This window comes from Micromys minutus (genome assembly GCF_963924665.1).
Source record: "Micromys minutus genome assembly, chromosome: X".
Lineage (NCBI taxonomy): Eukaryota > Metazoa > Chordata > Mammalia > Rodentia > Muridae > Micromys > Micromys minutus.
In genome coordinates, this window is record NC_137970.1 from 50,446,155 (window position 1) to 50,464,385 (window position 18,231).

Genomic DNA, 18,231 nt, shown 5'->3' on the forward strand with positions numbered 1-18,231 from the left:
ATTTCAACTAAGAAAAAAATTATAACACATCTGATTCTTAATCCCCAAAAACTGTCAGTATTATGAAAACCAAGGTAAAGTCTAAGAAAATGATATGGATTAGAGGACCTACAGAGACATGACCTTTTAATGTAATGTGTTATACCAGATAAAATCTTGGAACAAAAAATAATATTTGGGTAAATTTAGGATATCTAAAAAGTATATCCCACTTAAAAGTTATATATAAAGCATCCAAAAAACATACTCACACATACAAAATGACATCTGGACAAGGATATTTATATAGCATAGGTTTGAATGGATTAAGCTGTAAATTACATAGAGGTTCACCAATAGAACATTTCATCTTTGATAATTAAGCTGTATTACAGTAGAATATAATAAAAAGCAAGGTCTCAATATTGGCTTATTAATTTTACAAATGTGTCATACTAATGGAACATATTAATAATAGGGAAAAGTGGGTGTGGGACATAGAATTCTCATCACAAGAAATCCATAAATCTGAAATAATGTAAAATGAAAGCTTCCTTTTGAAAATGCAGTATTAGTTTTCTATCTTTAGTCTAGAATGATTATCACCCTGTGAGAGTGTTTGGCATGTGTTCATTATGCCTCAAAAGAAATGCTCTTATCTAGGCATGGTTACATGTCAGGATCAGTCATTTTGTTGTCAAGGCAACCATCAGTGGCCAGCATCAGCCCAGGGAAAGTATAGTTGTCACTTACATGGCACAGACAGAACAGTGATGGCAGCGGTCTGGCTTGATTAGATGGCACCGGTCACAGAACCGAACAGCTATAGAAAATGGAAAGTGGTTGGTATGAGTTCAGGGTCAATATATGATCCTACACTTTACTAGTGGATGTATTTTGTTACACAGTGACTACAAATGGTCAAACATATTTCAAGCTGCCAAGCATAAGGTAATAACTTAGAAGATTATGGCAGGTAATTTTTTTTGTGCTGGATCAGTCTTAAAAAACACTTTTAAGGGATGAAAGAAAGAGGAAATTTTTCACATTTGGATCAATGACCACAGCATTTTGTATTATAAACTAAGGACTATCAAGTGTTTTTGTAATTAGGGAATTCATTTAGTCTGTTTATTCCAACTTTTCTCTCTGAAAATAAGAATTTATCTCCTATCTCCAGTGTTTATATTGCACATGATATATAACAATTCCTACAGTATGATAAAGAATGTGGTTTTCAGGATAACGATTTGAAGATGGGAAGTCATTCTGTCTAGAACACCTTGTTTAACTCCCCATCTTACAGATAAAGAAATAGAAAACTGTGCCATATCAAGTGTAATAATTAAGGCAATGGGATGGCAGGACTCTAACCTGTAGAATTGCTTTCCTGACTTTTTAGTTTTGGGATATACATACATACAAACAGATAGACATGCACACACACACACACACACACACACACACACACACACTCACACGAATCCTCTCCCTTCTTCCTATCTTTCACAATTAAAGGCATTTATTATTCTCTTCTTATGTACTGATAGAATATTGCTATCTATAATTATATACTGCTATTATTATATCCTAAACCTTAAAGATACAGATAATTTGAGAAATATAACAGTTTTATTTAAACTATGCATTAGGCACATATAAATGATTTAAAACAATAGGCTGCAAATTCAGCAGAGTCCTGAGTTCATGTCTACTAATGAGTATTTGTGTGTATGTATGGGAAATGGATGGAGAGGGAGAGGAAGCTTATCATTTCTCAATATATGCCTGCAATAGTTCTGTAATTGATCATTAGCTCTTCATTGTTGCTTCCATACAGGACTTAATATTCTGAGTTTCTAGATGATTTGTTAAAAAGTAAATCAAATGATATTATTCCCTTGCCATTCTGTTAATTTACAACATGTTAAGTATAAAACCCACATTCTGTACCAGTTTGTGGCCTCTGCCCAACTTTTCAAGCATACTTTGTACCACTCTCCATTCCCCATGCTCTGGTGACATTGGCTACCTTTCTACTCTTGTGAAATGGCAACACTTGCCTGTCTTGTGACATTTACAGTTCTTTATGTCTTTAGTGATTATCTCTGTGCTCTTTGAATGGCTTGGTGGTTAGTTTCTGTACTGGCTGGTTTGGTGTCAATTTGACACAAGCTGGAGTTATCACAGAGAAAGGAGCCTCAGTTGAGGAAATGCCTCCATGAGATCCAGCTGTAAGGCATTTTCTCAACTAGTGATCAAGGAGGAGGGCCCAGCCCAATGTGGATGGTGCCATCCCTGGGCTGGTAGACCGGAGCTCTATAATAAAGAAAGCTGAGCAAGCCATGGGAAGCAAGACAGTAAGTAACATCCCTCCATGGCCTCTGCATCAGCTCCTGCTTCCTGACCTGCTTGAATTCCAGTCCTGACTTCCTCTGGTGATGAACAGCAATATGGAAGTGTAAGTTGAATAAACCTCTTCCTCCCAACTTGCTTTTTGGTCATGATGTTTTGTGCAGGAATAGCAATCCTGACTAAGACAGGTTTTTTTTTTGATTGGATATATTATGCATTTAAATTCCTTTTTAAAAGATGTATTTATTTATTACATGTAAGTACACTGTAGTTGTCTTCAGTCACACCGGAAGAGGACATCGGATCTCATTACAGATGGTTGTGAGCCACCATGTGGTTGCTGGGAATTGAACTCAGGACCTCTGGCAAAGCAGTCAGTGCTCTTAACTGCTGAGCAATCTCTCCAGCCCATGTATTTATATTTCAAATGTTATCCCCTTTCCTCCTTCTCCCATCCCTCATCCCTCCTCCCCCTGGTTCTATGAAGATGCTCTCACTCTCATTCCCACTCACCCACTCCCATCTCATTGCCCTGGCCTTACTGATGAGGATGTTTGCATCTAACCATCAGATTGAGCATGGGGACCCCAATGGAAGAGCTAGAGAAAGGATTGATGGTTAGTTTTATGTGTCAACTTAATTGGTATGCTGGTTAGTTTCTGTCAGCTTGATACAAACTGGAATCAACTGGGAAAAGAACTTGAATTGAGGAATTCTGATCTGTGAAGTATTTTCTTGCTTGATGATGGATGTGTGAGGGCCCAGATACCTGTAGATGGTGCCATCATTGGGCAGGTGTTTCTGAGTTAAAAAAGAAAGTTAGCTGAGCAAGCCATGTAGAGCAATGTAATAAGCAGTGCTCTTCCAAGGTCTCTGCTTCAGTTCCTGCTTTAATTTCCCTTGTTGGTGGAATGTTATTTGGAGTGTAAGATGAAATCAACCCTTTCCTCTCCAAGTTGCTTTTGTGCAGTCCTAGCAACAGAGAGGAGAATAAAGACAACTGGGTATTCATGTATCTGTTTTCCTGCCTTGACTCCCTAAGTGATGAAATGCTACCTAAAGTGTAAGATAAAATAGTCCCTTTCTTCTCCAAGTAGCATTTGTTTAATGTTTTATCACACCAACAGAGACATGAACAGTAGAGTTCCTACATATTTGGATGGCTTTTTTATCTGTATGCTATGAGAGTGTTTCCAGAGGAAAGTCACCTTTAAATGGGTATACTCGGAAAAGCAGATAATCTTCTGCCATATGGGTTGGCTACATTCAATCTGAAGAGACTTGAATAGAACAGAATGGCAAAGAAAGAGAGAATCTATTCTAGGCGTGACTGCACGAGCTAGGAAATTAGTGTCTTGCTAGTCTGCAACTGGAACTTAAGCAGTTTGGGCTCCCTTTTCTTCAGGTCTTCAGAGTTAAACTGAAAATTGCACCATCACCTTTCTGGTTCTGAAGTGTTTGGATTTGCCTTAGAGTGTGCTCTGTTGCTTTTCCTCATGCTTAGGCCTTTGAGCTCAAACTGGAGCTATACTACCACCCATCAGGGACTACAGCTTTCATATGTGAATGGTGGGACTTTTCAACCCTTATTAGTTGCTAGAACTAAATTCTCATAATAAGTTTATCTATCTATCTATCTATCTTTCTATCTATCTATCTATCTATCTATCTATCTATCTATCTATCTATCTATCTATCTATCTATCTGAATGTCTGTCTGTCTATCTGTCTATCTAATCTACTTACCTACCATCTAATCATTTTAAAATCTAGTCTATTGGTTCTCTTTCTTCCAAATAACATAAGTAATATAGACTTTGGTACTGAGAGTGATTCTAGAGATAAAAATTTAAAAAATTATTTTCTGAAATAGTCTTGTTGAACTTTCTGAAAGTGGGTTGTTTATATTATTCAAATTAAGCTTTTAAAATTTGATTTAATTAAGTTAAACCAATTACTACATTTCAGTATTAAAGAGGGTACTGGTACTCCATTACATGCTCTGGCAGTGCAGATATCTAAGGTTTCTTCAATAAATGCCACCAATCACTACAAGAAGAAGATAGGTGACTGTGTATATATTGTTGAACATTTTAAGAAACTAATGAGGTTGGCTTGTTGTTCCTAACAACACTGGAAAAGTAATGAAGGAAGACACTGAGATATGGGCTTCAAATTTCCTGCTCAATAGATAAATGACTGAAAAGCTTCTATGCTTATCTCCTATAGACAAAGAACAGGGATTAGTTAAAAGAAAATACAGAATTTCATCCTGAGGCTACTTACTTTCAATGCAAGTTGAACTCTTGGTCTTGTAGGCTGTTTATTGCTAAACTGGGGTCACTGTCTATGATATAGCAGGATTCTATATGAAGACCTGATGAAGTCAGCAATATTGCACTCCTAAACTCTGATGAATATTCTCTGCCAGAGGTAGATGCCTCCCATATTGCCAGTGGAAGCAGCCTCTGAATTATCAGTGGCATTTGCTTTTCTATCCCTTACTGAAGGGATGCACCAGTAAAATGTGACCACCATACAATACAATGCTGATTCTCCTCAGGACTCACTCTTCTTTGACTCTAGATCTACAGTTAAATCAAAACATCATCATAAATGACCTATGAGCATGACCTGTGAGGATGTATAATACAATTGAAAAGAACTACTTGAGTTTTGTAACATGAACACACAATTCCAAAAGGAAATGTATGGGAACAGATATTAAAGATATATGACAATATTGGAAAGAATATTCAATTAGATCTGGGTGAATTTGTTAATGTACAAGCAGAGATCCTATATTAAGGTTGAAGATTAGGAAGTTTAAATACTACAGAGTATTGTTTCTACATGGAAGCAAGAATGGTTCATAGATGAAGAATGTAGAATGGTAGTCACTAGAAGTCAGGAAGAGTTGTAGGTTCCATGATAGAGGGAATGCAGTTAATTTTGTACTGCTAGATAATCAAGGAAACTTACTGAAGAGGATTTTTGGGGAGCTTATGGTTTCATAAGGATAGAGTCCATGATGGTGAAACAAGGGCACATATCTTGAACCACTAGCATGAAGCAGAGAAAACAAACTTAAAATATTGTGAGTCTTTATACTCTTAAGGTTTTCCTTCAGTGACATACTCTTCCAACAAGGATACACCTCTTAATTCTCTCTAAATAGCATAACCAGGGACCAAGTATTCAAATACACAAGACTGTAGGGGACATCTTCAAACTATGAAAAGGTTGTATAATGGGCATCAAAATACAGTTACAATGGAAGGGAAAAGTTCTGTTTTACAGCATAAGAAAGTTACAATAATTTATTGTGTATTTTATAAAGAATATGAAGAAAAGAAATGAAAGGTTCCAAACACTTAAAAATTATAACTTTAGGAAATGAAAATGGTAATTAATCTGATTTAATATTTTATATTATACACTCATTTCAAATAACACATTATGCCCCATAAATACGAACAATTATTCTATTTTGGTAATAAAAAGAATAATAAGACATGTTAAAAATTAAACAAAATATCTCTGGGTATAATTTACCACATGCACACCTAGTTCATATCTTTTGTTTTTCAAATCATATTTTGTATACTACTACATAAGTCACATACTTTTCTACCTAGTTTTAATAAATATTTTCATACCCAACCAATGTTTTAACCCAGCAGTCCTTCACATCTTGCACCAGTATCTATCCAGGTGAGTCTACCTGGTCCATCCCCCCATACATTCACCAACTACCAAATATAGCTTGGGTACCACATCCAGTGCCATGGTCTAATCAGGTCAGTCTGATTTGTGACAACCACAATCTCCAGGCTCTGGCCAGGACCTGTGCCATCTACCGAAAATCTATAGTCAAAGCCCTTATGTGATCATCCAACAGTCTCCTCCAAGCAAAGCCCTATAAAACTTGTACCAGGGTGTAACCAGGTAAGTCCGCACACTCCAAATCCCCAGATCTAGCTTGGGTCCAACATCCAGTGCCTAGAACTATTTGGGATAGCTCTGATCTTATAGCACACAAATTCTGGACCCCATAAACTATATCCAACGTCTCTATTCAGCAGGTGCTATGATCTTATGCCAGGGTCAAGACAGTGAGTCCACCTGACCCCCCCCCCCCGCAAATGTTCTCACCCTCTAGAATAGATGAAGGAGAAGAATTTCAGGTCAATAGCATAGAAGGATCTTGAATAACATCATAATGGGAAAATGCCACAAATTAGGGAAAAACTAGGAAAATTCCCCATACAGATACAAGAAGCATATGCATCATCAAATTGAAAAGACCAGGAAAAATACCTCTATAGCATATCATAGTTAAAACATTAAGTATATAGATCAAAGAAAGAATACCAAAGCTGCAAGAGAAAAGACACAAGTCACATGTAAAGGAAAACTCATCAGAACAATAGCTGGCATCTCCATGGAAACTCTGAAAGACCGAAATGCCTGGAGCAATACATTCCAAGTTTTAATGGACCATGAGAATCAACCTAGACTATTGTACCAAAAACCATCTGACATAGTTGGAGAAAAAAAAAAACTTCCCAATGTCCAAATACCTAAAATGTTTTATATCTGGGAGATCAACCTTAAATAAAATACAGCAAGCTCTATTTCAGCTGAAGAATGAAGATAGCCAAAAAGACTGTGGAAAGAACAAATAAAGCTGTAATTACTAAAACATGAAGTACCACTGGAGAACACAAATAACAACAACAAAGAAATAAAATCACAATGACTGTAATCTACACACATCCTTCAACAAAAACTTCACATATCAATGTCCTCAATTCTCCAATCAAAACATACATGCTGGCTAAAGGAATCAAGAGACAAAATCCATCTTTTTGTGGTTTACAAGAAACTCATCTTAAGTTTCCCTTCTACATCTGTGCCCTGGAACTAAGGCTGTCCCATAGCCCTCTATACAAAAATCCTACCCAGAGAGAGCTGGTCCATCAGGAGTGCTCTCAATACTAGGTCCACACATGAGACCACACTTCAATAACTGTTCAAAAATAAACCTACCAGGAGCATATAGTGCATGGAAAACCCAGAGCATCCTGGGAGAGGATCCTTTCCATTTCCATCTGCACCCTGGAGCTAATGCTGTCTGTCCCACAACCCTCCATACACAAATCCTGCCAATAGAGACCTGGTCTCCCAGAAGGGCTCTCACAGGCCCAGAGGAGGGACAAGCTTCAGTCAGAGACAGCAAGAACAACTAACACCAGAGACAACCAGATGGCAAGAGGCAAGCACAAGAACATAAGCAACAGAAACCAAGGTTACATGGCATCCTCAGAATACAGTTCTCCCACCACAGCAAGCCCTAGGTACCCCAACACACCGAAAAACAAGATTTAGATTTAAAATTACATCTCCTGATGATAATAGAGGACTTTAAGAAGGATATAAATAACTCCCTTGAAGAAATACAGGAGAACACAGGTAAACAAGTAGAAGCCCTTAAAGAGGAAACATAGAAATCACAAAAGGAGACAACCCTGGAGATAGAAAACCTAGGAAAGAGGTCAGAAATCATAAACACAAGCATCAGCAACAGAATACAAGAGATAGAAGAGAGAATCTCAAAAGTAGAAGAAACCATAGAAAACATTGACACAATAGTCAAAGAAAATGCAATATGCAAAAAGGCCCTACACCAAAACATCCAGGAAATCCAGGACACAATGGGAAGGAAGATAAAACCTAAGGATAATGGGTATAGAAGAGAGCAAAGATTCCCATCTCAAAGGGCCAGGAAATATCTTCAACAAAATATAGGAGAAAACTTTCCTAACCTAAAGAAAGAGATGCCCATGAACATTAAAAAAAAAAAAAAAAAAAAAAAAAAAAAAAAAAAAAAAAAAAAGCCTACAGACCTCCAAATAGATTGGACCAGAAAAGAAATTCCTCCTGAAAAAAAAAAAAGAAAATATTAAAAGCAGTAAGAGAAAAAAAAAGGTGAAGTAACATATAAAGGAAGACCTATCAGAATTACACCAGACTTCTAAACATAGACTATGAAAGCCAGAAGGTCCTGGACATATGTCATACAGACCCTAAGAGAATAAAATGCCAGCCCAGACTATTATATACAGTAAAACTTCCAATTACCATAGATGAAGAAACCAAGATATTCTTTGACAATACCAAATTTACACAATATCTTTCCACAAATCTAGACCTAAAGGATAATAGATGGAAAACTCCAACACAAGAAGGGAAAGTACACAGTAGAAAAAGCAAGAAGGTAATCTTTTTTTAAACAAACTCAAAAGAAGATAGCCAAACAAACATAATTCCACCTCTAAAAACAAAAATAACAGGAAGCAACAACCACTATTTCTTAATATTTCTTAACATCAATGGACTCAGTTCCCCAATAAGAAGACATAGACTAACAGACTGGATACATAAAGAGGACCCAGCATTTTGCAGCATACAGGAAACGCACCTAAGTAACCCAGACAGATACTATCTCAGAATAAAAGACTGGAAAACAATTTTCCAAGAAAATGGTCCTAAGAAATGAGCTAGAGTAGCAATTTAAATATAGAATAAAATTGACCTTCAACACAAAGTTATCAAAAAAGATAGGGAAGGATACTTCATACTCATGAAAGAAAAAAATCTACCAAGATGAACTCTCAATTCTGAATAACTATGTTCCAAATACAAGGACACCCACATTTATAAAAGAAACTCTACTAGAGCTCAAAGCACACATTGCACCTCACACAGTAATAGTGAGAGACTTAAACACCCCACTCTCATCCATGGACAGATCATGGAAATGTAAACTAAACAGAGACACACTGAATCTAACAGAAGTTATGAACCAAATGGATTTAACAAATATCTATAGAACATCTCATACACCCAAATTTCAAAAGAAAATACCTTCTTCTCAGCACCTCATCCTATCTTATGGAAAATTATCCATATAACCGGTCACAAAACAGGCCTCAACAGATACAAGAAGATTGAAGTAATATCATGCATCTTATCAGATCACCATGGAATAAGGCTGGTCTTCAACAAGAACAAGAGCAACAGAAAGCCCACATACACATGGAAACTGAACAATGCTCTACTCAATGAAAACTTGGGAGAGAGAGAGAGAGAGAGAGAGAGAGAGAGAGAGAGAGAGAGAGAGAGAGAGAGAGAGAGAGTTGGAGGGAAGAAGGGAGCGAGGAAGAAAGAAAGATTAAAGACTTTTTAGAATTTAATGAAAATGAAGATACAACATACCCAAATTTATAAAACACAAGTAAAGCCATGCTAAGAGAAAGACTCATAGCTCTGAGTGCCTCCAAAAAGAAACTGGAGAGAACATACACTAACAGCTTGACAGCACAGTTGAAAGCTCTAGAACAAACAGAAGCAAATATACCCAAGAGGAGTAGACAGCAAGAAATAATCAAACTCAGGGTTGAAATCAACCAAGTAGAATAAAAAAGGAGTACACACAAAAAAAAAAAAAAAAATCAACAAAACCAGGAGCTGCTTCTTTGAGAAAATCAACAAGATTGATAAACACTTAGCCAGACTAACCAGAGGGCACAGAGACAGTATCCAATTAACAAAATCAGAAATGAAAGTGGACACATAAAAAGAGAAACTGAGGAAATTCAAAATTTTATTAAATCCTACTACAAAAGCCTATACTCAACAAAACTGAAAAATCTGGATGAAATGGACAATTTTCTAGACAGATACCAGGTACCAAAGTTAAATCACGATCAGATAAACCATCTATACAGTCCTATAACCACTAAAGACATAGAAGCAGCCATTAAAGTCTCCCTCCCCCCACAAAAACAGCCCAAGGCCAGATAAGTATAGTGCAAAATTCTATCAGACCTTCAATGAAGACCTAATATCAATACTCTTCAAACCATTCCACAAAATAGAAACAGAAGGAACACTACCCAATTTGTTCTTCATAGCCACAATTACACTTATACCTAAAGGACACAAAGCCACATCAAAGAAAAAGAATTTCAGACCAATTTCCCTTATGAATATTTCTAGGCAAAAATATTCAATAAAAATTTTGCAAATCAAATCCAAGAACTCATCAAAATGATTATCATTATCAAGTAGGCTTGAGCTTAGGGATGCAGTATAGCTCAATACATAGAAATCCATCAATGTATTCCATTATATAAATAACTTCAAAGCAAAAACCATATAACCATGTCTTTTGAGGCTGAGAAATCATCTGACAAAATTCAATACTCCTTCTTGATGAATGTCTTGGAAAAATGAGAGAAAAAGACAGCATTTTCAACAAGTGGTTCTGGTTCAACTGGAGGTCAACATGTAGAAGAATGCCAATTGATCTATTTTTTTTTTTTTTTTGTCTCTTTGTACAAAGCTCAAGCCCAAGTAAATCAAGGACCTCCATATAAAACCAGATACACTAAAACTAATAGAAGAGAAAGTGGGGAAGAGCCTTGAACACATAGGCACAGGAAATAATTTCCTTAATAAAACACCAATGACTTATGCTCTAAGATCAGCATTTGACAAATGGGACCTCAAAAATTGCAAAGCTTTTGTAAGACAAAGAACACTGTCTCTAGGACAAAATGGCAACCAACAGATTGGGAAAAGTTCTGTATCAATTCTACATCTGAAAGAGGGCTAATATCTAATATATATAAAAACTCAAGAAGTTAGACTCCATAGAACCAAATAACTCTAAGAAGATAGCCTTGTGGCAATTTTTGGTAGTTAAAAATCATTGTTTAATCTTTACACACAAAGAAAACTTTGACTATTTCCATGTTATGTTTTGTTATACATATACTTTATGATCATTGTAAATAGTAAGAATTCAATGCATACTATCAAACCTTAAAAAAATCAAGTATTGATAAAAATATATTCATATAGTTTTATACTAAAATGCTTTTAATAATCAGTACAAGTATCTCTGTCTTTTTTTTTAAAATAAAGTTGCAAGGAAAAAAACGTGGTACAGAGGTAAACAAAGAGTTCTCAACTAAAGTATATAAATAGCCATAAAGCACCTAAAGAAATGCTCAACATCCCTAGTCATCAGGGAAATGCAACTCAAAACAACCCTGAAATTCCATCTCACACCAGTCAGAATGGCCAAGATCAAAAACCCAGGTGACAACAGATGCTGGCGAGGATGCAGAGAAAGAAAAACACTCCTCAATTGTTGCTGGGATTGCAAGCTGGTACAACCTTGCTGGAAATCAGTCTGGTGGTTCCTCAGAAAATTGTACATAGTACTACCTGAGGACCCAGCTATACCACTCCTGGGCATATACCAAAAAGACACTCTAACATGTTCCACTATGTTCATAGCAGCCTCATTTATAATAGCCAGAAGCTGGACAGAATACAGATGTCCTTGAATAGGGAATAGATACAGAAAATATGGCACATTTACACAATGGAGTACTTCTCTGCTATTAAAAATAATGACTTCATTAGATTCTTAGGCAAATGGATGAAACTAGAAAATATCATTCTGAATGATGTAACCCAGTCACAAAAGAATACACATGGTTTGCACTCAATGAGAAGTGGATATTTTACCAAAAGCTCAGAATACCCTATTGCTGATGCCAAGAAGTGCTTGTTAACAGGAGCCCAATAGGGATGTCTATAAGAGGCTCTCCCAGAGCCATACTGATACAGATGAGGATGCTTGAAGCTAACCATCAGACTGAGCATGGGGACTCCAATGGAGGAGTTAGAGAAATGACTGAAGGAACTGAAGGGGTTTGCAACAATATCAACCAACAAAACCCCTCCAGAGCTTTCAGGGACTAAACTACCAAGCAAATAGTACAGATGGACAAACCCATGGCTCCAGCTGCATATGTAGCACAGGATGGCATTGTCTGGGATCAGTGGGAGGAAAAATCATTTGTCCTGTAAAGGCTCATTTTCTCAGTGTAGGGGAATAGCAGAATGGTGAGTTGAGGGTGGGTGGGCGGTAAGGGGAACATCCTTATAGAAGCCATGGGAGGAGGTATGGGAGAGGGAAGAACCGGAGAAAAGAAATAACATTTGAAATGTAAATACATAAGATATCCAATAAAAAGAAAAAGAAAAAAAGAGAAAGTCATCTTAGCTTCAAAGACAGGCATCAATTTAGTGGGAAAGATGGACAATCAATCAAATGGAACTAGGAAGAAAGCAAGCACTGTAATCTTAATATCTAACAAAAGAGACTTCCAACAAAAATTGATCAGAAGATATAAAAAAGAACATCTCATTTTAATGAAGAGAACAATGATATAATATGATGTTATTATCCTACATATATATCCAAAAATGTCTTACACCCAATTTTATACAAAGCATACTACAGAAATTAAATACACAGGCTATCATCAGCTCATTAATATTAGGAGAGTTCAAAACCCCACATTATCCAATAGACATGTCATCTTGATAAAAAATAAACAAAGAAACAGCAGAATTAGTTGACATCTTACCAGCTAACAAGAAGGAAGAACAAGATGACCCAGGTTAGAAACAAACAGTGACAGACACACAGGCTCTTTTCCACCTGGATGATCAGAGAGACTGGGGCACAGGCCTGGTGAAGTTTCTCTGTGAGTATCCAGAGCACAGAGAGTGTTTGTTGGTGCTTGTGGAAAAGGGTCTTTCTAGCCCACAGTAAGGGTCGGGCCTCTATCAGCGGGAATCAGGAACTGTCTTGAAAGGCTGTGCTTTCGGACCAAATGCATAGACTCTTTTCAACCTAGAACAGCAGAGAGCCTGGGGCACAGGCACAGTGAGGTTGTGCCTGGAGTTCTCAGAACACAGAGAGTGCTGGGCTCTCGGAAAAAAAGAGACCTTTCCAGCCCACAGTGGGGGCCTGGTCTCTGTCATCTGGTCTCAGGATTTGCCCTGGAAAGGCAGTGCTCGAAGATCAGCTCACACCTGGACCAGAAAAGAGCATGACAAATAGGTTCAGGGAGGTCACACTGGGAGTCCACAGAGAGCAGAGAGTGCTGTGCTCTCTGAAAAAGGGTCCTTTTTGGCGTACAGAAAGAGCCAGGTCTCAGCCAGTAGGAATCAGGACCTGTGGGCAGAGGGCTGAGCTCTCAGAACAGCCTCACAAGAAGCCATATGAAGCTCAAGAAAAACAAAGGCCAAAAAGTGAAAGCCTCAGTCCTTCTTAGGAAAAATAAATAAATGTATAGCACCCTCTCTGAGTGTGGTACACCTGGAACTTAAACCACTAATAATCCAAGAGTTAGGACTAGAGCCTGGTGGCAATTTTTGATATTCAAAGATCATTATGCTTAATCTATACACACCAAGAAAACTGATGGTTTCTATATTATATTCTGTCCTACATGTACTTTATGCTTATGATAACTAGTGGGACTTCAATGCATGCTATCAAACCTCTAAAAGAATTAAGTACTGACAAAAATATATTCATACAGTGTCATGCCAAAATGCCTTTAAAAATCTGTATATGTATCCCTCTTTTTTAAAAAAAATAAAGTTGTAAGAGAGAGAAAAAAAGAAATGCCCCCACATATCCTATCAGATCACCATAGATTAAGGCTGGTCTTTAATAACAACAAAGACAATGAAAAGCCCACATATACATGGAAGCTGAACAATGCTCTACTCAACGATAGCAAGGTCAAAGAAGTAATAAAGAAAGAAATTAAGGATTTTCTAGAATTTAATGAAAATGAAAGCACAACATACCCAAACCTATGGGATGCAATGAAAGCAGTACTAAGAAGAAAACTCAGACCTGAGTGCCTCCAAAAAGAAACTGGAGAGAGGATACACTAGCAACTTGACAGCACAGATGAAAGCTCTAGAACAAAAAGAAGCTGATACACCCATGAGGAATAGATGGCAGGAAATAATCAAACTCAGAGCAGAAATCAACCAAGAAGAAACAAAAGGAACCATACAAAGAATCAACAAAACCAGGAGCTGTTTTTTTGAAAAAATCAACAAGATACCAGTTGAGTTCAGTGTAAAATTCTATCAGACATTTATAGACGACCTAATACCAATACTGTCCAAACTATTACACAAAATAGAGTCCGATGGAACACTACCTAACTCATCCTTTGAAGCCACAATAACTCTCATTCCTAAACCACATAAGATCCTACAAGGAAAGAGAACTTCAGACTAATCTCCCTTTTGAACATGAATGCAAAAATACTTGATAGAACTCTTGCAAACTGAATCCAAGAACACATCAAAATGATCATCTATCATGATCAAGTAGGCTTCATCTCTGGGATGCTGGGATGGTTTAATACACAGAAATCCAACAATGTAATCCACCATATAAACAAACTCAGAGAAATAAACCACACGATCATCTCACTAGATGCTGAGAAAGCATTGGACAAAATTCAACACTCCTTCATGGTAAACATCTTGGAAAGAGCAGTAATCCAAGGTCCATAACTAAACGTAATAAAAGCAATATACAGCAAAGCAATAGCCAACATCAAACTAAACGGTGAGAAATTTGAAGCAATCCATCTAAAATCAGGGACTAGGCAAGGCTACCCACTCTCCCCCTACCTATTCAGTATGGTACTGGAAGTTTGGCTGGAGCAATTAGGCAGCAAAAGGAACTCAAAAGGGATACAAATCAGAAAGGAAGAAGTAAAAATATCATTATTTGCAGATGACATTATAGTATACTTAAGTGACTCCACAAATTCCACCAGGGAACTTTTACAGCTGATAAACAAGTTCAGCAAAGTGGCTGGATATAAAACTAACTCAAACAAATCAGTAGCTTTCCTCTACTCAAAGGTCAAACATGTGGAGAAAGAAATTAAAGAAAAGATACCCTTCACAATAGTCACAAACAATATGAAATACCTTGGTGTGATTCTAACTAAGCAAGGACCTGTATGACAAGAACTTCAAACCTCCAAAAAAGGAAATCAAGGAAGATCTCAGAAAATGGAAAGATCTACCATGCTCATGGATTAGAATGATCAACATTGTAAAAATGGCCATCTTACCAAAAGCAATCTACAGATTCAATGCAATCCCCATCAAAATTCCAACCCAATTCTTAATAGAGTTGGAAAGAGCACTTTGAAAATTCATCTGGAATAACGAAAAACCTAGAATATCGAAATCTATTCTCAACAACAAGAAAACTTCTGTGGGAATCACTATCCCTGACCTCAAGCTATATTACAAAGCAATTGTGTTAAAAACCGCATGGTACTGGTACAGATGCAGGTAGATCAATGGAACAGAATAGAAGATCCAGAAATGAACTCTCACACATATGGTCACTTGATTTTTGACAACCGAGATGAAAACATTCAATGAAAAAAAGGACAGCCTCTTCAACAAATTGTGTTGGCTCAACTGGCATACAGAAGAATGAAAATAGATTGTTTCTTATCTTTTTGTACAAAGCTCAAGTGAAAGTAGATCAAAGATCTCCACATAAAACCAGGTACACTGAAACTGTTAGAAGAGAAAGTAGGGAAAACCTTAACACATAGGCCCAGGGGAAAATCTCCTAAACAGAATACTAATGGCTTGTGCTGTAAGGTCAAAGATTGACAAATGGGACTTAATGAGATTGCAAAGTTTCTGTAAGGCTAAGGACACTGTCAAGAAAACAAAATTCCAGCCAACAGATTGGAAACATATCTTTATCAATCCCACATATGATAGAGCTCTAATATTCAATATATACAACGAACTCAAGAAGGTAGACTCCAGAGAATTAAACAATCCTATTAAAAATGGGGTACAAGCTAAACAAAGAATTTTCAATTGAAGAATATTGATTGGCTGAGAAGCACCTAAGGAAATGCTGGACATCCCTAGTCATCAGGGAATTTCAAATCAAAACAGCCCTAAAATTCCACCTCACACCAGTTAAAATGGCTAAGATAAAAAACTCAGATGACAACAGAATCTGGTGAGGATAGGGAGAAAGAGGAACACTCATCCACTGTTGGTGGGGTTGTAAGCTGGTACAACTACTCTGGAAATGAGTCTGGCTGTTCCTCAGAAAATTGGACACAGTACTACCTGAAGACCCAGTAATTCCACTTCTGGGCATTTATCCCAGAGACCCTCCAACATACAACAGCGACACATGCACCACAATGTTCATAGCAGCCCTGCCCTATTTATAATAGCTAGAAGCTGGAATGAACCCAGATGTCCTTCAGTAGATGAATGGATACAGAAATTGTGGTATATTTACACAATGGAGTACTACTCAGCTATTAGAAATAATGATTTTATGAAATTCCTTGGAAAATGGGAATCTAGAGAATATCATCCTGAGTGAGGTAACCCAGTCACAAAAGAACAGACATAATATGCAGTCACTGATAATTGAATACTAGCCCCAGAAAGATCTGAATACCCACAGACCTTATGAAGCTCAAAAAAAGAAAGGCCAAAAAGTGGAAGCCTCAGCTCTTCTTAGAATAAATTTAAAAAAAGTGTATTTTATGCTTATTGTAACTAGTAAGATTTCAATTCATAATATCAATCCTTAAAAAAAAAACAAGTACTGACAAAAATATATTCATGTATTTTAATTCCAAATATGCCTTTAACAATCTGTACATGTATCTCTTTTTTTAAAAAATAAAGTTCTAAAAAAATGGGCTACAGATCTGAACACAGTCCTCAAAAGAAATAAAAGTGACTACAAAATACCTCAAAAATATTAATCATCCCTAGCAGTTATAGAATTGCAAATTAAAATACTTGGAGATTTTATTTTAGTCAGTCATTCTGTCAAGAAAAACAAGAAGATAATAGAGAAGTGTTAAAAAGGATGTGTGGGAAAGGCAAACCTCATTCACGGTTAGGGTTGCAAAATGGTCAAACCACTTTGAAATTCAGTATGGAGAACATTAAAAATTAAAAAGTCTAAAAATAAGTTATATGACCCAGCTAGACCACTCCTCGGCATTTTCTCACAGGACTTGACATCCTGCTCTACAGATAAGTTTACAGCCATGTTTACAGATGCCCTATTCACAATAGCTAGGAAATGGAAACACCATAAGTGTTCTTCATCTGATGAATGGATAATGAAAACATGGTGCCTATCTCCAATGTAACACTACTGTTTAGCTGTAAAGAAAAATAAGATCATAAAATTTGCAGGTGGAATATGGGGGGGGGGTTAGAAAGGCACAAATGATTTGAATGAAAATATCAAAATGGGGGGATTAATTAGAGAACAATGAGGGAGATCAATTTAGTATTCCTATTGCTTGGATTAGGGTCTCATACATATTCACTTTTTAAAAAGTAGTAGTATGGAACTTTTTCATTAGTTAAAACAACTTGAGGGAAGGTAAATTTATTACAGGTTATGCTTTAAAAGGATTTAGTCCATTAAGGAAGAAAAGGCATGGAGCAGGAGTAGCAAGTGGCTAGGGTGATAGGATCTAGCTCTTATCTGGGATATCAGGGGACAGAGAAAGAATTCCACAGTAGCTTTCTCCTTTTCTTCAGTCTGGGACACCAGCTCATAGGGTTCGGTCATACACATTTAGAGCAGGTTTGCCTCACTCATTCTTCTCTGTAAGAAGCCTCAGCTTCACCCCCAAGGTAATGGTAAGGACTCAGCAGTCCTTGTTCTGCTCCCTTCCTCTTTCTTTTTTCTTCAAGATAGAGGCTCACTGTGTAGCCATGATTGGCTTGGAACTTGGTCTGTAGCTCTGGCTAATCTCAAAGTCACAAGATTCACCTGCCTCACCACCACACTTTATTCTATGTTTTTCCTAATTCAATCAAGTTGACAATCGAAATTAGTCATCACTATTTGCAAACACCCGCGGATATAGGGCTAAGAAATGAACCACATGTATCATT

The 18,231-nt window shown here is 37.0% G+C and overlaps 1 protein-coding gene across 1 annotated transcript in view; it reads right to left on the reverse strand.

The window, feature by feature from the left end:
- ZDHHC15 (zDHHC palmitoyltransferase 15) overlaps positions 1-18,231 on the reverse strand; it is a 131,927-nt gene that overhangs the window by 54,035 nt on the left and 59,661 nt on the right. Inside the window, exon 5 of the mRNA XM_080910801.1 lies at positions 733-802. Within this exon, the coding sequence (XP_080766927.1) occupies positions 733-802 (70 nt within the window). The remainder of the gene's footprint in view (positions 1-732; positions 803-18,231) is intronic.